The following is a 21376-nucleotide window of genomic DNA, read 5'->3' on the forward strand; positions in this document are numbered from 1 at the left end:
CAGGCTGCGTAAGGGCTATTTGACCAAGAAGGAGAGTGATGGAGTGCTGCATCAGATGACCTGGCCTCCACAATCACCCAACCTCAACCCAATTGCGATGGTTTGGGATGAGTTGGACTGCAGAGTGAAGGAAAAGCAGCCAACAAGTGCTCAGCATATGTGGGGACGACTTCAAGACTGTTGGAAAAGCATTCCAGGTGAAGCTGGTTGAGAGATTGCCAAGAGTGTCATCTGTCTTCAAGGCAAAGGGTGGCTATAAAATATATTTTGATTTGTTTAACACTTTTTTGGTTACTACATGATTCCATATGTGTTCTTTCATAGTTTTGATGTCTTAACTATTATTCTACAATGTAGAAAATATTAAAAATAAAGATAAACCCTAGAACGAGTAGGTGTGTCCAAACTTTTGACTGGTACTGTAAACAAGAAGCAAACAGAACAAACAAATAAACAATACATATAAATACAAAATATGAATATTTGAGAAGTACATACATATTGATGTCTCTGAGCACTCTTGGTCAAATATCACTGGCAGACACTGTAGCAGAGTATATACCAGAGTACTACAGTTGAGACATGGTTGAGTTTTGGTTAATGTCCATGTTATGAATTTGTAACTCCTTAATCAAAAGCCAATAGGTTTAATGTTATAATGTTAATTGAAATGGGCTTATAATAAGACAGGATCATGCTTATGACAAGTCTTATAATGCATTATTTTTATGAAAACATAATTATCCCTGTTGGCTTTGAATAAACTGTCAGAATGACTGAGATGAAAAACCTTTTCAAATATAAAAATTCACCAAAAATCTCCAAACTGAACACTTATGTTTTGTTAAGACATCCATGAAACTTGCATTCTTATTTACATTCAAGCAGTCTTCTTAAAGAAAACACAATTTAATTCATAGACGTGCCATTACCATACACTACATTAAACAAGGTGGGAACACTCATTTATAGTATAATTTTGAATAAATTATACATTTTTAAAAATACCGAACTTTCATTGCTACAATTCACTTTGGCTTCTCTATCTGAGACAATCTGACAGCCATTTGTAATTTTTGCCTTTCTTTTTCCGTGCATCATTAGTTGAATTGAGTTGAACTTTTGATGGATGCGTAATGTGTTGTTGATGCGTTTCATCTGTCCGTCTGTCTGTATGTGTGTGTGTGTGCTGGCCCGGCCCAGGGGTACTGGCCCTAAGCTTGGCTCTCCAGCAGTGCTCGGTGGATCTCCTGGAAGGAAGGCCTCTCCTTGGTGTTCCTCCTCCAACAATTCAGCATGATCTTATACACAGAGTCAGGACACAGCACTGGCTGGGGAAGGTAGACCTACAACACATAGACAATCAGGTACAACACAGTAGAACATAGGCAGGTAGATGTACAGCAAAAGAGAGTGAGTCACGGTGAGTGTGTGTGTGCGTGTTTCTCTCACCTGTCGTTTCTGATCCCTGAAGAACTCGCCAGTGTTCTCTATGACCTGTTCGTCAGTCAGCTGGGAGTAAGGCTGCTCGTTACAGAAGGTCAGGGTCTCCCACAGCGTCACCCCAAATGCCCACACATCACTGGCTGTGGTGAACTTTCCCTGGGAGTGAAGAGGCAGAACAACAGACATTAGGCTACGTAAGTTATTGATTTCTATGGCTTAAAAATGGGCTAGTTCAACTGATAACCAAAACCTTCATTCACTGGCCCATTACAGTAAACATAAGCGATTTAATGTTTTATCAGGGATTGCACTCCAGTTATAACAATGTAGTCAGGTTAATAATGTGAATGGTCTGATAGCCAGTGGCCTCATTCCGTGAAGTAAACTGAGGTATCTACATTATGTATGACCATCAGGGGGGCACCACGTCTCACCAGTTTCCATCCCTCCCTCCCTCCTCACCAGCAGTATGCTCTCCCAGGACATCCATCGTATGGGCAACACGGCCCGGCCCTGGATGCGGTAGTAGTCTCCGCTGTACAGGTTCCTGCTCATGCCAAAGTCAGCGATCTTGATGGTGTAGTTCTTCCCCACCAGACAGTTCCTCGTGGCCAGGTCTCTGTGGACAAAGTTGAGCGAGGAGAGGTACCTCATCCCTGAGGCAATCTGAGTGGCCATGTAGCACAGGTTACTGTAGCTGAAGCAGAGAAGAGAAAGAGAGGAGAGTTGACACCGGCTGGAATGCGGTTTCAACCAATTAGCATTCAGGATTAGACCCACCCGTTGTATAATATCATCACATAGCCTTGTAAATGTGTAAATACAAACTGTAATACAAAACATCTTCTTACATCACATTTCTACATGTTCTCCTCCGTTTGGCACCGCATCAATGTACTGTATCATAAAGCATGATATATTTTTACAGTTTTGGCATGTCAAAGGGTGAAAATGCCATATGGTGTAACTGTTCGAGGTCGATTTAAACAACAACAGTATTGTGAATTGGTGTAATTCATAACAAAAATTATAATATTTAACTTTGGCACACATTTGAAAAACACTAATATCATATGTTGCAACCAACCTTAAAATGCATTTTTGGCTACATAAATAGTTTTTTCTTAAAGGGTCATGATATGACATCAATGCATACTTTGTAGTGGACCCTTCAATTCAGAAGAAAGTTAATCAAATCTGCCACAAATGCTGAAAAATGTAACATCTCTATCATCTGTCATGACAAGGGATCATTTTAAATGTCATATGATACAACCACTAAAAACCTATTAAAATGGTGTATAACTTAAAAAAAAATATATAATCTGTTATTAAAGATTAAAACTGCCTCGTGACAACCTTTTAAAGTAGAGTTAAAAGCAACGGTCTCAAGTATGTCTGTTTTCAGTCACACACCTACCTAGACTGACTATGTCATTTCATTTGCATAGCCAGGTAAACAGAACAGTGGACGTGATAACTTGCAGTGACAGACTTACCGAGAGGCAATTTAGGAGAATTTAGAGTTCACATTATCCATTCCGATAGCTGGGCTTATTAGCTATACCATTATACAGGTTCCTGTGGATAAAATTACTAGTCTTTAGTTTACTAGATTATTGTGATAAAGCATATTCACTAGCTATTTTAGCTAGCTTGCTCAGCTTATAGGTTAACAGCTTGCATTTTAACTCATGTTTTCTAGCTGGTATGCTAAATAGCTTTCTAGCTAGCTAGGTTCAGGGGTGGAAATGGGCCGAAACCCTCAGTTCTCCGATCTCCTCTGTGCTTGTGGCTCCAACCAAATGTAAAAATGCAGTCCAAGCTGCTAGATGACATGTGTTAGTCAATAGTGTAGGGTAATCTGCATTAAAATATATATTTGGAAATAAACTATAAAAGTCTCAATCATTTCAGATTTGTAGTCCCATGAGGTGAACTAAACCCCATTTGATAAAATCTATGTGCGGTATAAATCTGTAGAAATGTCAGTAATAATTTCACACTAGAACAACATGCACATGCCAAATAAATATTTAGTATGTGTATGTATGCCTTAAGATCTGCTTGATTACGTCAATAGCTTTCAAAGCCTGCCCTCTGGAATTAAAGGGGCAATCTGGGTTTGGTACAAAATATTTGATCATTTTGATCTCATGGATGGTCAATCATTTCCTTCATAGCTCCGTCTATGAATTTGAGAGTTGTTACATTTTTCCATCTGCAGCCCATCGCTGTTGACTAAAGTGCTGCTTTGTTGTTGTTTGAATCCCAGATTCCCCCTTTAAACCTTGCTCATAGCATTACAGACAACGTGGTGAAACTTCTATTATGCATTCCCAAATGCTTCCAGTTACAGAAATATTATTTCCCCCCACAAACAACAATCTCATTTATAGAGGACAAAATTATTTTTGAAAGTGTTTGTGTTTTTCTTTTTTACAGGAACTTCTATATAGACAGTTCCCCAAAATCAGTTGAACCAGTGAGAACCACAATATGGCTGCATGCAAGATATCACTAATTTGCATTTCTCAATGTGAATGCATTTGAAATAGTCTCTAAATCAGGGTTCGTCAACTAGGTTTGGCTTCAGGCCAAATTTCTTCTGAGCTAATAGTCGGCGGGCCAGGACATAATAGGTATATAATATTAGCAATTATAATTGGCCAACACTACAAATTGAACATTTTTAACACATCTGATTAGTACATAATAAATTCAGTGACAATAACAATAATTTTGATCTGATTACGCTCATAAAATCACCATGTCTCTATTCAATTATTATTTTTGTCTATTTCTCTGTGCCTTGATTGGTTGGGAAAAGCAGGTCTACGTAGCCTACTGTAGGCTACACTTGTTTTTTAACATCAACATTGGTTCAGAACAAATAGCTTGAAAGCAAGGGAAAATGTTCCTCTCAAAAAAGTATAAAAAAAGGTGGATAATCAAATTGGAAGTTTCAGGATAGAATGTACAGAGAGATATGCGTTCATTTTCCCATATTTTCCCAATGCCAAGCCAGTGTGTCTTAATAGCAATGAAAATGTTGCTGCAAATAATTCAATCTCAGACGTCATTATGAATCTAAGCATGGAACTTTCAAAGTATCTTGAAATGTTAACTGCAAGCTACCTACCCACACACACAGCTTTTTTGGCTGACATATTCTGTCACTTAAACGGGTTAAATCTGCAGTTACAAGTAAGAGGGAAAACAGTCGTGGATAAGGTGGAAAAACTTGAGGCTTTAACTAGGAAGCTTGAGTTGTTCGATTTAGACAGAGGGACCAGGCCGCTGCATTGTCACAGAGGTGATGGAAGATTACATCAAGCTGCCGAGGGACAACTTCTCCACCAGATTTGAAGACTACAGCATGCCCAAGGATATCATTGCGTTTGTACTTGATCCTCTCACAGTGCGCCCAGGTGGATAATTCTCCTCCCTTGCTAAGAAAACGATACCCTCGCTGGATGAGGCCGCAATTCAAACTGAGCTGATAGAATTCCAGACGTTGAGCCAAATCAGCGATGCGCTCAGGAGTGCCCAGTTCTTGAGTGCGTTTTGGGTGGCATGCTCAGAGGAATACAGCACAATAAAGAAATTTGCATTTTATGCGCTAACAATGTTTGGATGACTTACACCTGCGAGTCCTCATTTTCCTCTTTGAACGCAATGTAAACTCACGACAGGAACCAGCTTTCACATAAGTCAACCGAGGATTGCCTGCACATCAAAATCACATCCATCTCACCCGACACACACACACTCCCCCCTCCCCTCACCCTTACCAGACAGTGGGTGCATTGCTGATGAGCGCTAGCTGTCCCTCAGGTTCATGGCGGGACAGGAACTGGTTGAGGTCTCCATTCTCCATGTACTCTGTGATCATGCAGAGGGGGTCACTGCAGATACACACGGCCAGCAGACGGATGATGTTAGGGTCCTTCAGACGAGACATGATCTTAATCTCCTTCAGGAAGTCGTTCCTGATTATAACATAGGAACACAGACAAGGGCAGAGGTTAGAAGTCAGAGGGGAGACTGTGAGAGCTTTGATTAATATATGGCAATATATCTCACAACACACACATTCAAAATGTGTACGGGTGCTGGAAGAATCACTCAAAAAACATGTCTATGTGGACAATACATTTGGGATCAGCATGTGCAGACATTCACTGTATTCTCTAATCAGGAATGTGGCCCCCCTCACCTGGCGTTTTTGTTAGCGTCTGCTCTTAGCATCTTAACAGCCACCAGTACTGGCTGGTTGTCACTGATGTCGAAGGAGAAATCCTCATCCATAAACTCCTGCATGCCCTCTGCCTCACACAGGTGGACCTGTAGGGGGACGAAACATGGAGACTCAACACACTACATCTAATGGTCACTAACGATGGTTCTAAAGAGCCACAAAGGTTGTGAAAGCTTTTTCTCGAGCTTAAATCACCAGATGAATCTATTCAATGACCCTGATCAGTGTTCTTTATCTCAGAAGGGCATAAGAAATTAGTTTAATTGATGTAACGTAAATCATTCACAGAATTGATTTCTGTTTACTATGCGATGTCCAGAGAGCACAAACCTCTCCAAACTGTCCCTCGCCCAGCTTTTCTTTAAAGGTGAGCAGTTTTCTGGGGAACTCTTCCACCGCCACATCCTTCCCTGACAGCAGGTCCATGGTTAGAGCAGGGACCGCGTACGTGTTGCCCCCGGTTACGCCCTGCAGGTTGACGATGTCTGCCTCGGCATAGTGAGGGACTCCGTCCTGGGCAAATGTTGCCGTGGGAGCCTTGGAGGCTGTCACTGCCACCACTGTGCTAGTTAATGCTGGAACCGGAGAAAATAGTTGAAGATAAAATCAGCAATATGACATGATAATACACAATAGGGCGACTTCATGCTTACAGAATGCAGACATCCAATTTTTTCAACCTCCGTAACCCAACTCCCGCATATGTCTTTTCTGGTAATTTAAACCCTGCCTTTGTGTATACTCACCGGCCTCCTCCGAGCTGTGGGAGAACTCAGGCAGCTTGCGTATCAGTCGTGAAGGCTCCTGGTAGTCAGGGCCCAGGGGGAAGATACGCTCGTAGGTGGAGCTAGACTCCTGTTCGCTGAGTGCTGACGATGATGAAGGGTTGTTGTGGCTGTAGGCGAATGTCTCGCTCTGTAGTGACAGACTAGCAGTTAGTTCATCGTCCAGCATCCGCCGCGAGGCCTAGAATAAAGGATGCTGGGGTGAAGAGACACATCTGACCAGTCCTGATTGATCAACACATGGCAAATAGTAAGATTTGTATAATATTTTGCATTTCCTGATAGTAACGAACAGTCACAAACTAACTTTCACATGCAGAGACATGGTGCATCAAAACGCTTTTTGGCTCAGATAAAACGTGTGAACAGGCGGGATCTCTCACCTTCTCCAGCATCTTTTGCCAGACCTGCCTCCAGAGGATGATGACGATGATGGCGACGAGGATGAAGATGATGGCCACCAGGCAGCCAATCAGAATTCTGGTGTTGCTGTCGTCTATTTTGTGGGTGGGGTCATCCCCTGGGGAGGGGATGGGGAAAGACACCATTCGATTGGATGATAGAATTAACCTCTACAGGATTGGTGGGTCCCCTCGGGACGGTTGAGCTAATGTAGGTGAATGCGATTAGCATGAGGTTGTAAGTAACAAGAAAATTTCCCAGGACATAGACATATCTGATATTGGCAGAAAGCTTAAATTCTTCTTAATCTAACTGCACTGTCCAATTTACAGCAGTTATTACAAGTGAAAGAATACCATGCTATTGTTTGAGAAGAGTGCACAGCTATGAACTTAAAAAGTTATTAATAAACCAATTAGGCACATTTGGGCAGTCTTGAGACAACATTTTGAACAGAAATGCAATGGATCAGTCTAAAACTTTGCACGTACACTGCTGCCATCTAGTGGCCAAAATCTAAATTGCTCCCGGGCTGGAATAATACATTATGGCCTTTCTCATGCATTTCCAAGACAGTACAAAAAAATATATGCTTGTTTTTTTCTTTGTATTATCTTTTACCAGAACTAATGTGTTATTTTCTCCTACATTCATTTCACATTTCCACTAACTTCAAAGTGTTTCCTTTTAAATGGTATCAAGAATATGCATATCCTTGCTTCAGGTCCTGAGCTATAGGCAGTTAGATTTGGGTATGTCATTTTAGACGAAAATTGGGGAAAAAAGGGTCCGATCTTAAAGCAGGAAGTGGGTTTTGGCCACAGCCATTTCTCACGGGTGGGAGTGTGTGGTAAAAGAGGTAAAAACTGATAAAGCGTGTGTGCAATGCATGTGTAGTGGGAACTGACCTGGTTGAGTGCTGGTGGGGGGGCCACTGCCAGTCTTGGGTGGAGCCAGGGTAGTATTGTACATGGCTGTGTCTGGAAGAAAGTAGACAGACGTAAATCACAACAAAGCACTGATAATACTTTACAGATTAATATTCAAACCAAACAAGGTGTGTTTTCTCTACAGCACATGATTTGGAGGTGATCTCATGTGTGTGTGTAAACATTTACCGGACTGGAAGGTGATTTCGCTAAACATCATCCAGGCATCAGCGAAGTAGAAATGGCACTTCATAGCACTGGCCATGTGATTGGCCAGAGAGACAGTGATGAATCGGGCGCTGGGATTGACGTCGTCCACCACAGGGCTGAAGGAAAGGGGCGTGGCCTCCCAGTCAGCCTCGGAACGGAAGTAACACACCACCTGGCGGAATGCCTTGATATGCCGCATGAACATGTTGTTACAGTGCACCTAGAGACAGAGAGAGATGGTTGAGCAAGAGGGGAATACGTTGTGAAGAGTGAAATCTGTGAAAATGTGGTCTGGTGATTGGAAAAAGGGTCAAGAAGCTGAAAGATTTAGAACTGTAATGCCTGTTATTTGGGAATTAAAAAAAACCCAACTCCCCTTACACACATTGTAAACAGCTGGGAGATAACAGCCCCTGACACCCACACACACACACCCACCCACCCACACCTTCATGGTGGTGAAGTTGCGTGTGCGGTCGAACTCGAACATGATCTCCACGTATCCGTTGGGGAAGCTCTCGTTGGTCCAACCTACGTAGTCGTAGCCAGGCCACACATTGTAGACGTGGCTGTGAGTGAAGTCATCTAATCCACACATCCCATCAGTCAGCTGGCCCAGGCCCTCCTTCATACTGGAGATGGAGAAGATAGAGAGAAGAACAGATAAAGATATAGCTCAGAGTTTGAGGATTTTGAAGTAGTCAAAATACAAACTAAAAATATGTTTTTTGGGGTGAACCAGAGAGTCTCTGTGTGAACTGTCCTTAAGGAGACCTGACAACGTGTAAACGACTACTCGACAACCTTGCTTGACACACAATAATTGCTATTTTCATGTTTAATTACCTAGTATTTATTTTACAATGCACAATATTCATTTTGTGAAAGGGAAGCTTGAGAGAAACTATTCCGCTATCTGTTTGTTCAACTTCCCTCCACCCACCACTAGGTGGTAGCATCATCTTTTCCACATTCAACATCTCATCTTGGCAGTGGTATCAAAACCTGAGCCATTTTCTCTTCTCAGACTACATTCACAGACTCAAACTCAGAGAGAGAGGGAGAGAAAGAGAAGCAGAGAGCGAAATAGAGATAGACAGACTTCTATAGCAGAGACAAACTGAGGGCAGCGTCATGGAGGAAATTATTCAGCACACAGTGGCTCAAACACCAACACAGAAAGGCAGCAAGGATACCCATATAGTCATTTATGTTCTCAAGAAGTCAAGTTTTAGTCCAAAGACACTGACTCAAACTCTCCCACGCGTTCATGCACCAGAAGCCATGTGTAATTGTCTCCGTGTGTGTTCGTAACACTCCAGCGCATTACTGTGCAGAGAAGCATTCTTGTGTGTGTGTGTGTGTGTGTGTGTGTGTGTGTGTGTGTGTGTGTGTGTGTGTGTGTGTGTGTGTGTGTGTGTGTGTGTGTGTGTGTGTGTGTGTGTGTGTGTGTGTGTGTGTGTGTGTGTGTGTGTGTGTGTGTGTGTATGCGTGACAAAACCACAGTGACCCATGCCTTTGAGCTGTCTACATCCTGCCGTAACAACAGCAACCAGGCAATAACAGGGCCAGCGTGGAACCACAACTCCGAGATTGGTGAAGGAAGGACAAAAGGAGGAGAGAAAGAACTGAGGAGGAGGTTGGATAAACCGAGAGAGAGGAGGGATACTTTAAGACAGGAAGAATGAAAAGAAAGAAAAAGAGAAAGGAGGAAGAGCAAGATGATGAAGGAGGATGAAAAGTAGGAGCGATGCACACCCACCTGTAGATGACGGCTCCGTCGTACACCGAGTCGTTGAAGTGGACAGGCTGGCCCTCTAGACTCATCTGTTCTCCTGCTGGAGCGTTGTAGGACACCAAACCGTCTGACAGAGAGAGGGACTCTGTATTAGCCTATTGAGCTGAAACCTAAGCACTGTTTGCCGTACTCTGTGTAAAGGATGTCACACTGTTTCTTAGCGTGTACAACTTCCTCCTGATTCCACTCACACTGAAGCTCGAACTCAGGACCTCTGCCTTGCTAGCACACGTGACCACCCTTCTGAAGCGTCTTACCAGTCAGTGCCATGTGAAAGCCTAGCAATTCGGCGGCGCAAGTGGCGACACTTCAGGCTGAGGAGTAAGTTTCACACATCCCCATGTGCTACATATGTCTACCTATGGTTCACAATAGGGAGCTCCTCCACCTCTCCCTCTCTCCTCCCCCTATCTTACCGAGCCATTCACAGCCGTAGAGCTCCACCCTCATGCAGACGTTCATAGAGTGGTCTGAGACGGGCATGAACCTCACGAAGCGGGCGATGATCGGAGGCTCCAGGTCCTTCAGCATGATGTCATATGCATTCCTGTTCCCCTCAATGACCTATAGCCATGCCACCCACAGATAATAATCAATCAATCAATTAGCCTAAATAATAAGCAATAACTCACACATTCCAGTTCCCTTAACCACCTAGATCGCCGTCACAAATCACCAGTAGTACCATTATCAATCAATATTTTATGATCAACATTTTTATATTCCTATCCCTGTCAACCAATAATCAACTTAATCAATAATCAATAACTGATTGATTACCTGTTTGCCTTGCCTGTTCCTCCAGGAGATCCAGCGGCTGCCGTCACGGCTGTATTTGATCTTGTACATCTGGGCGAACTCGTTGCCGATGCCCCCTGCGTGGCGGCCCTGGGTGCCCACCAGGGTGATGAAGTGGAGGGAACGCAAGTCTATCTGGAGGAACTCCTTCAGGCTGTCTGGTTCCACCGTTCTCTCTGGACACCACGCACCATCACCCTCCTCAAAGTCCAACCTGAGAGAGGGATGAGAGGAGTGGGGAAGTAGAGGGAGAGAGAGGAGAGAGGAAGATAGAAAAACACATAGAAAAAAAGGAGAGTGAGAATGAGCGAAAGGGAGGCAGAAGAACACAGAGAGAGAGAAAGGGTGGAGGGAAAGGAGAGGTGAGTGGAAAGTGAGTGTGGTGGCTGGATGTCAGTTCATACAGCCTATTAAACAAGCACCTTTGTCGTAAATTAATGTGAAAGTGTTCATTTAGGGCTGAGCTGGCAAGGGGAAGCTAGGTCAGAATAAAAATAACATAGATTATGTTCCTTACACTGAGTGCAGGCCACCCACACTCTCCAACACGCACACATATGTACACACACATTCACTCTCTCTCTCTCGGTTTCTTTCTCTCTTGCTCTTTCTAGGCTTATCCACAACAAGCTGAGAGCGGGAATTGATGCGCAGTTTATTGAAAACACACACACGAACACACGCTATTGAATACTTTTGTGTGTGAGTGCATACGAGTGTACATGAGAGTTCATGTGTGTAGTTCTGGGGGCGCATGTATGTGTCCAGTCTACTAAATTGAAGTTGAGATGTATGTATGTATACACTGAGTGTACAAACCATTAGGAACACATGCTCTTTCCATGACATAGACTGACCAGGTGAATCGAGGTGAAAGCTATGATCCCTTATTGATGTCACTTGTTAAATCCCCTTCAATCAGTGTAGATGAAGGGGAGGAGACAGGTTAAATAACTATTTTTAAGCCTTGAAACAAATGAGACACGGATTGTGTATGTGTGTCATTCAGAGGGTGAATGGGCAAGACAAAAGATTGAAGTGCCTTTGAATGGGGTATGGTAGTAGGTGCCAGGCGCACTGGTTTGTGTCAAGAACTGCAACGCTGCAGAGTGTGTGTGTGTGTGTGTGTGTGTGTGTGTGTGTGTGTGGTGTGTGTGTCTACGGTACCTGCCGTATCTAGCAGCAGTCGACTCAGACCACTGACTGGAGGCTGAGATGTCTTCATCCTGAATCTGCCCTCCTGACATCCCCAGAGGGTACCGACACACACCTACAACACAAGACAGCTTTTAGTACACACACATGCAAACACACAGTCACGCACACACCCAAACATGTGCTCAAGTATGAACAACCCGTTATTGAAACAATGTAAAGCATAGACATTAGCTCAAGGAGCTACCACAGGCAAAGTTACTCGTCACGCGAGCACGGTTCACTGGACCACCTGCACTACACCAAGGTGTGTGGTGGTAACTCTTGCTGAGGTCTCAGACATAAACACACAGTCTGTATTGACCTGGATTATGTGTCTAATCTCATCCACCTGGTGCCATGGTTTTAAATACTATATACTGGGTTTTAATCATAACTCCCCCAGCCCAGCCCAGCCCAGCCAGACCAACCACAGTGGTGGTGTCTATAAACAATAGACCTTCAGACATTAATCATTATTATGAATTATTATAAACCACAGACATACACCCACCCTCCTACTCCCTTCCTCTAAAATCAAATCTCGAGTCATCACAATCTGAAATTGAGAGAGAGGTGGGCGTTTAGTCAGGGTGGGCACAAAAACACATCCCCTCTCCCCAGCACTAAGAGTGTGGTTAAATAAAGAGCAGGGATCCGTTCAACCTCTCTGCCAGTGCAAATATAAGGGGTAGTGAGTGTGTGTGTTTTAGAGAATACCCTCTTGCTCCTGTGTGGTCTTTCCCCTGTAGCAGAGTGGAGCGATCAAAGTTAACTGTGGGCGTTTGAACATTTCATCCTGTTTCACTGTGATCCGCTGGGCAAGCGGGTAACTACTTGTGAAATAGAAGAGATGGTATCTTTGAACTTTTACAAGCCTGAAATAGAATTTCTTTACTTTGTTTCTGGAAGTAAAAATAGAAGGTGATTTTCCATCAATATTAGCCCAGGGCTGGGAGTTTATGGATTATTTATTGAGGATTATAATAATCACTGGCCATATCATTGCTTCAACGGTCTTCTCTACTCAGTAGAAAACTGATGCTAACCATTAACTTGGAAACAATTGAACCAATGTCTTCTCTGCTTTCCGGCTAAACTCTTTTCCAAACGTGTGTGTGTATACTGTAGTTCCTACAGTGTGTGTGTGATAGCACAGAGTCATGCTGGTCAGTATGAGTGGCAGAGGAAGTACAAGGGAACACTTGAGTGAGTGAGTGAGTGAGTGAGTGAGTGAGTGAGTGAGTGAGTGAGTGAGTGAGTGAGTGAGTGAGTGAGTGAGTGAGTGAGTGAGTGAGTGAGTGAGTGAGTGAGAGAGAGAGAGAGAGAGAGAGAGAGAGAGAGAGGTACAGACAGAGGTACAGACAGAGGTACAGACAGACGTACAGACAGAGGTACAGACAGAGGTACAGACAGAGGTACAGACAGACGTACAGACAGAGGTACAGAAAGACAAAGGGACAGAGAGAGAGAAATACCTGTATGCTTATGTGTGTGTATACTGAAGTGTACAGAGTATGTGATATCTTGGGGTCAGGCTGGTCCCAGGGAGTGGAGGAGGAAGTGCAGGCCAGGGAGACTCTCCCTTCAGCATGGCCCCTCAGCTCACTTTTTTATCCTTTCTTTCTGTTCTCCTTCCCTCTTCCAAATGTTTGCTTAAAAATCAATATGGGGAAACCTCTCAGGGTTCGTCCTGGCAGTGACGGTGAGACTCACTCCAGAAACAGATCCGTCCCAAAACAAAAAACTATTCCAGATGTGAGACTACCTTCTCCTCCGCACCTCCCTCACATTCTCCTCTCTTTATCTTCTCCTGTCCTCCCTCCCCCATCTCCTGCCTCCTTCATGCTTAGACAGACATGTCAGCCATAATCATCGCACACTTTTCATATTTCCAGTCTATTAGTGGTACCCTTGGTAACATAATTGCAATCAAATGTGATAACATCTGCAATTCCTCCAATAATAATGTCCGTTTTGATTCATGTGTTGTATTTGGGAACATTTCATTGGCTCTCCAGGCAGCTTTAAGACTCCATAAGCAAGCAGTGAGCAAAACATCCATAATATGTTTTACCACAGTGTACTAAACTCTGGTTAATTAATAAAGATGAAATCAAATTGATTCACACTGTAGATTATAATAAAGTGTGCACAGTACTCATTTGCACAGATCTGTGCACTTTTGCGTGATGAAAATGCTGTGCTTAAAGGTCGACTTCGGGCAAAACCCCCAAAAGAACAGCTTTAAACTGTATAACAATGCACCACCATACCAGGTCATTTAATGCTTAAAAAAAGATGAATAAGATATTTGGCTACAGAAGTGCAATTTCTTACCTATCTCTACAGCTTCCATCCAAAAACAAATCCTGTGAAATGACGTCAACACATACTGGAGGTGTTAGGTGCCAGTGGCTAACATAGCTAACGAACTAGCTACGTCGATTGCGGAGCACATGACCAGAATGACAAATCGATGAAGCACCGAAGGCAGAGCACATTTCTGTTTGAAAATTGAGAAAGAGGCAGAGTTGGACCATTTTTCATGCCGAAAGTCGACCTTTAATATATGAGTGGTGGACGTTGGGCTTGTTGACCATAGTACAGGTGTAGGATCTTAATTTGATCACCCTGTAGCAGGACACCTTTCCTGCAATGCAGGACATTTCTAACTTGTATTGTATTTGAGGTTCAAAAAGGCTTCTGAAGTTTGCAATTTCCACTTTTTAAGAATTGATTTTACTTTACGAAAAATACATCAACCCATCAAAAATAATCCACATAATAATTCACATTTCCTGTTGCTGCAGGATTATTTTCCTGCTGTAGCAAACTGGATCAAATATCCTACAACTGTAACTCACCACTGATCTATGAGTGAGAGGAGAAACATGAGTCCATTCACATACAGGTGTACACTGCAAACAGAGGCAGGGAGAAAGAGAACCAGAGAGAAAGAGAGAAAAATAGGGGGAGACTAGGCCTGACTTTGCATGCATTCACAGAGCAATTGATTGTTGTTTTCAGACTAGAGTTACCATGGGGCCCATGGGGCACTTGTGAGGACTTACTATACACTTGTGAGGACCAACAATTGATTCCCATTCAAAATCCTATTTTTCCTAAACCCTAACCCTCAACTTAAACCCAAACCCTAATTCCTAACCCTAATTCTAACCCTTAACCTAACCCCTTAGCCTAAAATGGCCTTTTTATAAGTGAGGACCAGCTAAATGTCCTCTCATTTCTGAATTTTAGTTGGTTTAGGTTTAGGCCTTCCTTGTACTCACAAGTATAGTAAAATGTGTACACATACACACCATCTAAAAATAAAATATCACCTCTGAAAAGGTGGAAAAATACCAGCCCTGTGTGGAGCGAGAAAGAGAAAAAAAAACATGTTTTTATTTTCACCTACATCAGATAGGTGCAGTGAAATGTGTTGGTTTACAGAGTCAGCCATACTAGTACGACGCACCTGGAGCAAATTAGGGTTTTTCACCTTGTCACTACGGGTATTCAAATCAGCGACTTTTTGGTTACTGGCCCAATGCTCTAACCACTAGGCTACCTGCTGCCCAAATATAGAAAGAGAGAGCTGGACGAACCCTCTCACATCCATAATGGCACATACTCTTACAGGTCACACACGTAAGCACACACACACCGATCCAGCTCCAAGTGGCTTCTTTCCCTCTCTCACCCCTTTTTCTTCTCTGTGCTCGTGCTCTGGCCAGTGAAAGGCAGGCTTGTTTCATAGTGTTTGCTGTCTAACCACAGGCTCCAAACACGCACACACACACACACACACACACACACACACACACACACACACACACACACACACACACACACACACACACACACACACACACACACACACACACACACACACACACACACACACACACACACACACACACACAGTACTCTGATATTATACTCAATGTTGTCCTTGGCCATCTTGTGTAAACTGTCTCATAGCCTTTCTATTGTAATATGATGAGAACAATATCTTCATCGCAATGGCTGTACCCAGCCTTAAATCACGGGACGATCTGACCTTGGTGGGAGTTTATTTTTGCGTGTGTGTTGTGCATGCAGAGTCTGTGGTTAATGCATTCCAGACATACTGACAGCAGGATGGTATATTGAAATGGGCTTCCCATGTGTATTTGCTGGGATTGTTGATTACTCAGAAGTGGTGGAGTGCAGAGTACTAATGCACCCGAACATGGCCAAAGTTCATTTAAATGCATGCAACAAAATGTTCTAAATCCCAAATATCCCCCATTGTGGAGAATCATTTTGCTGACGGCAAGTGAGAGAGAAGTCTTAATTATTTCCAGATTTCAAATCCTCTAAACTGGACAAAGATTCTCTGAAACACTCGAGAATGGATGAGGGAATTGTGTGTCTGTCCGTCCCTTGTCACTCTACAGTTTTGCTATGAGTCTCGTTGACTCAATCACAGGTCTTACTGTGTCTAACTATCATTCTGCTGCAAGGATGGAGAGGAAGAAAACAGAAGGCAGGAAATATGCATTGCTGAATTTAGTAGCAATGAGATGCATGGTGATGCCAACTTTCCCCTGTTTAAAATTCCTGAGCAGTGCAGTTATACCATCTCTGTCTTTCCCATTTCCATTCTGAGTGGGCGACATGCTTTCACTGTAGAGTAGGAGCCATAGAGACTGGAATAAGCCTGGAGTAGAGATAGATGGAGAAATAGAGGTGGATTCAGGTTGGGATAAGACTGGACTGTAGATCAAGTAATAGGGATAGACTAAAGCTGTATACTGTCAAGCTGACCACTCTGCTGTATATCCGGAGCACATCTCATAAACCCGGTCAGAGACTTCTAGCAACAGAGATGACGAGATGTAGACAGGCCTGAAAACAACCACAGCACCCACCACTTCACTGCTCTGTCCCATTGGAGAGAACACCCATTTTGTATAAACCTTCTCTCTCTCTCTCCGTCTGCCAATATAGCAACATGCTAGTCTTAAAGATCAGCCACACTGTAGGCTGTAAAATACACGCATGAATGGAGAGAAGGGTGTGTCTCAGTGAAGGCTCTTCAGAGGAGGAAGGGGAGGACCATCCTCCTCAGTGAATTTCTTAAAAATAAAAATGGTAAAACATTTTAAAAAGTTATCATTTTTAGATAAAACTATACTAAATATAATCACATGTAACCAAATAATTGATTAAAACACACTATTTTGCAATAAAGGTCTACAGTAGCCTCAACAGCACTCAGGGTAGCACCAGGTGTAGCCGGATGGTTCTCACCCCCTTCCATAGACTTACACAGTAATTATGACAACTTCAGGAGTACGTCCTCCAACCTATCAGAGCTCTTGCAACATGAACTGATATGTTGTCCACCCAATCAAATGATGAGAGAATTAATATAGTACTGAAATCATAAAATGTGGTGAGTAGTTGACTCAAAGAGAGAGAAAGACAATAGTTGAACAGTTTCGAACAAATTAATTTCTTCCAAAATGAAAGAGAAGCAAGAGAGATTGTCATTTTTTCCCCGTTTCACTTAGGCCTACTTAGCTAGCAAATGCAACTAGCCAGTTAAGCCTACTCAAACACCCTGTTCAAACAGAGGGATGCTATGATAGCTAGCTGGCTTTGACTATCCAACGCAACACTGGAACTCTTCCAAGTCATTGTAAGCTTTTGGTTTTACTACAGTGCATTTGGAAAGTATTCAGACCCCTTGACTTTTTCCACATTTTGTGATGTTACAGCCTTATTCTAAAATTGATTAAATAAAAAAATATCCTCATTAATCTACACACAGTACCTCATTCATGACAAAACGAGAACTGTTTTTGGACACTTTTACAAACCATTTAACTGCACCTATGTAACTACCATGCAAATGCATAGGGTTTTGGAACCTTAAGTGAAGTGGTAGTGTGCTACCACACTACCAGGCAGAAGGGTGAAGAGTGCAATATGGACTGTAAAGAGTTAAAGCTGGAATCCTTAATGGTGAAACTTCCACCTTCTAACAGGACAATGACCCTAACCACACAGCCAAGACAACGCAGGAGTGGTTTCGGGACAAGTCTCTGAATGTCCTTGAGTGGCCCAGCCAGAGCCTGAACTTGAACCCGATCAAACATCTCTGGAGAGACCTGAAAATAGCTGTGCAGCGACGCTCCCCATCCAACCTGACAGAGTTTGCGAGAATCTGCAGAAAAGAATGGGAAAAACTGCACAAATACAGGTGTGCCAAGTTTGTAGTGTCATACCCAAGAAGATTTGAGGCTGTAATCGCTGCTTCAACAAAGTACTGAGTAAAGGGTCTGAATAGTTATGTAAATTTAATATTTCCATTTTTATTTTGAATACATTTGCAAACATTTCAAAAAAACTGTTTTTGCTTTGTCATTATGGGATATTGTGTGTAGATTTATGAGGATTTAAAAAAATAATGTTTAGAAGAAGGTTGTAATGTAGCAAAATGTGGAAAGAGTCAAGGGGTCTGAAAACCTTCCAAATGCACTGTAATTTATTGCCACCGGGGCACGCCGGTGTAAGCGCTAAACTGCTTACTGACTGTACACTAATGTTACTGCATAATTGTAGCGGGTTTACTAACGTGTTAGTTCTATTAGCTATGTTGACTATGAAGTTACTTTAGGTAATATGGTGACAATGATGTAGGCTGTGTGTAGAGGTATGATATGGTTTGGCTTGGAAAGTTTTTTTTGCCTGGTCACATACAGCTGATGTGTTGTGCATTGAAGTCCACAAGCGAAAGGAAAAGTTGAGAGGAGGTGAGCGCATAGATGCGAGAAGAAATACAACGTGGCTGCTATGAAAGTGAACTGTGTTTACGCGTGAGCAGGTATTCTTTCTGTCAATTCTGTTGAAAAACATTCTTAAACGGAAGCAAATGGAACAAAACGGGGATAAACATACCTGAATTTGTCCAATAGAAATTCTTGTTTGCAACTGTTGAGCTTGATTACACTCCACGTCAGCTCGATGGAGGCAAAAGTGTGCAATGCGGTATTGAACGTGTCATTGTCTGTCCATGTGTCACTGTCTGTCAAATTCTTCTCTCGACCTGTGTGCACCTACGTTGCAAACTTTCATTCATAGGCTAGGTTGTAACAACCTCAAGATGAGTACAGGGAAAATGTGAGTATCATGTAGTAGCCTAAACCTATAGCTGTTACATTGAACTGGGTGAATGGAATATGAATGACAGTCATCCAATACGCTGTAATAGAAATAACGCCATGCTCATGAAAAAGAAAACGTCCTCACTCGTCCCTCATTTTAAACGGCACTGGCCGCCACTGGTGTGTCCAGTGTGTGTGTGTATGTGTTTGTCACTCTACTGTTAAAGACGTTGAAGTTTTGATATTTGTTCATGAATGTCCATGAAAATAAATTGTTGTTTCCCTGCACCAAGCCACAGAAAAATAAAAGTTTACAGCATATGTAACATAGCCTTTGTTTGCTTCGAGGCACCCCAGACAATTTTGTGAGAAATGTTCTGGTGTGTTTGTAGTTTGCCTGGAGCAGGCTTTAATTAAAAAGCAATGTTAATGTGGAGAACTGACTCTACAATTATCTCCCCCTCTCTCAGAGCAGACTGCCACAGCTGTAAAAGACCACGCACCACACACACACAGTCTTGTACAGCTAACCTTGTGGGGACACGCAATTCAGTCCCATTCAAAATCCTATTTTCCCGAACCCCTAACCCTAACCCTAACCTGTACTCTTACCCTAACCTTAACCCTAGCTCCTCACCCTAACTCTATAACTAACCTTTGCTCCTAACCCTAACCCAACACCCCCTAGAAATAACATTTGACCTTGTAGAGACCAACAAAATGTCCCCAGTTGGTCATATTTTTGTTATTTTACTATTCTTGTGGGGACTTCTATTTACACACACACACACACACACACACACACACACACACACACACACACACACACACACACACACACACACACACACACACACACACACACACACACACACACACACACACACACACACACACACACACACACACACACACACAGAGAGAGTTTGGCCTTGTGCCCTGCTCTTAATCCAATTATAAACCTCCATTTAATGACAACAGCTCTATAATGATGTCATACGTACTATAGTCCCAAGTCATTGTATTTATCAGGAGTTGACTCAGATTTTCTCTCTGTTGCCTACTGGTTGTCAGTGATCCATCTCTGCTCAACAAACATTGCCTCTGGGTTTCCTTGTAAAATATAATTGGTCGTCTCATTGACATCACACTTTCCCTCAGTGAAGCACCCATAGAGTGGTAAAAGTGGAGAAAACCATGGACACCAGAACAGTCCTACTCATATCAAAGAGACAGCAGTAGCAATTAAGGCCACCACATGGACAAACACACACAAGCACGTGCACACACAGCTCCCCACACCGTTCCCATGGCAACACTCACCTGGGTTAACCTGTGAGGTGACGTCTCCTACCAGATAGAGAAGGATGAGCAACGGGAAGTGTTTGTCCCACAGGCGCTTCATCCCAAACACACACACACACACACACACACACACACACACACACACACACACACACACACACACACACACACACACACACACACACACACACACACACACACACACACACACACACACACAGACACAGACACACAGAGAGGGTCTTCAAACCTGAAATCAATAGGAAAACAACAGACAGTCAAAATATGTCATACAAGTTGGAATATTTGGACTGTGATGAAATGAAACAGAAGTTCAAGGGTCCGTGTTTGGATCCATGTGGTATATTTAGGCAGTTGATGCGGTTTTATGCCTTTCCTCCAGGGAACCAGACCATCTGAGAGGTTCTATGGGAAAGCTACAGCTTTTACTGGAGGAATGGTTTTCATTTGCTCAATAAAGACAATAATTGCCATCTAAAAGTGGAATTTCCATTCATCATTACCTTAACACAAGCGAATAGCAAAGGGATATTAAAGTCAAACAGGGATAATTCAACATTACAGTAGACAGCTCTAAGGAATAAAACTGTACATAAAACTGTACCTATACATCTAAACATCTAATAGTAAATGTGTGTGGGTGTGTTAGAGAACTTTAGACAAAAGGAGGTAGGAATAAATTCAAAGTAAGGCAGAGAGAGAGAGAGAGAGAGAGAGAGAGAAAGAGAGAGAGCGGAAAGAGAGAGTGAGCGAGCGAGAGAAGCAGAGTGGGCCACCACAGACATTACCACAGTGGGACTGATTATACAGCGAGACAGAGACAGGTCCAGCAGGACTCCTCTCTTCGACAGACCCAAACAGCCAATGGTCTAACCTCAAAGGAAAAGTTGATGTCTACTCACAGTGATCTTGAACAAAGCTTTTAGTAATTGACTCTAGTCTTGTGTGGTTGTCTGGCCTCCCACTTGCATAATGATCTAGTAAAAGGTGTGGGGGGGGGGGGGGGGGGGAGAGAGGGGGGCTGCTGCACATGTAAACTCTTTACTGTCATTCTAACTCATTGTTAC

The 21376-nt window shown here is 42.9% G+C and overlaps 1 protein-coding gene across 3 annotated transcripts; it reads right to left on the reverse strand.

The window, feature by feature from the left end:
• Window positions 1-400: 400 nt before the first annotated feature.
• Window positions 401-20426, reverse strand: LOC120052601 (discoidin domain-containing receptor 2-like). Of its 3 annotated transcripts, none has more exons than XM_038999610.1 (16): window positions 20307-20426; window positions 11797-11899; window positions 10612-10843; window positions 10248-10395; window positions 9796-9898; window positions 8482-8665; window positions 8013-8253; window positions 7803-7874; window positions 6876-6988; window positions 6454-6673; window positions 6038-6282; window positions 5666-5793; window positions 5241-5438; window positions 1909-2143; window positions 1453-1602; window positions 401-1346 (listed from the first exon to the last, which is right to left on the reverse strand). In XM_038999610.1, exons 1-16 carry the CDS (start codon window positions 20386-20388, stop codon window positions 1215-1217), a joined length of 2586 nt encoding a protein of 861 aa, XP_038855538.1. In that variant the 5' UTR covers window positions 20389-20426; the 3' UTR covers window positions 401-1214. The 3 variants fall into 3 exon arrangements, with proteins under 3 accessions (XP_038855538.1, XP_038855539.1, XP_038855537.1); XM_038999611.1 differs by having other exon boundaries at window positions 6454-6622; window positions 6876-7012; XM_038999609.1 differs by having other exon boundaries at window positions 6876-7012.
• Between the last annotated feature and the right edge of the window lie 950 nt (window positions 20427-21376).

This window comes from Salvelinus namaycush, chromosome 8, assembly GCF_016432855.1.
Source record: "Salvelinus namaycush isolate Seneca chromosome 8, SaNama_1.0, whole genome shotgun sequence".
NCBI lineage: Eukaryota > Metazoa > Chordata > Actinopteri > Salmoniformes > Salmonidae > Salvelinus > Salvelinus namaycush.

What these genes read in the sequence shown, in the direction of transcription:
- LOC120052601 (XM_038999609.1), bottom strand. Translation starts at nt 20,388, where the DNA reads ATGAAGCGCCTGTGGGACAAACACTTCCCGTTGCTCATCCTTCTCTAT. An exon ending in ACTGCTGCTAGATACGGCAG is followed by an intron (nt 10,844 to 11,796) that starts GTACCGTAGACA and finishes TCCCTCTCTCAG; the next exon opens with GTTGGACTTTGAGGAGGGTG. An exon ending in GACGGAGCCGTCATCTACAG is followed by an intron (nt 8,666 to 9,795) that starts GTGGGTGTGCAT and finishes CTCCATCTCCAG; the next exon opens with TATGAAGGAGGGCCTGGGCC.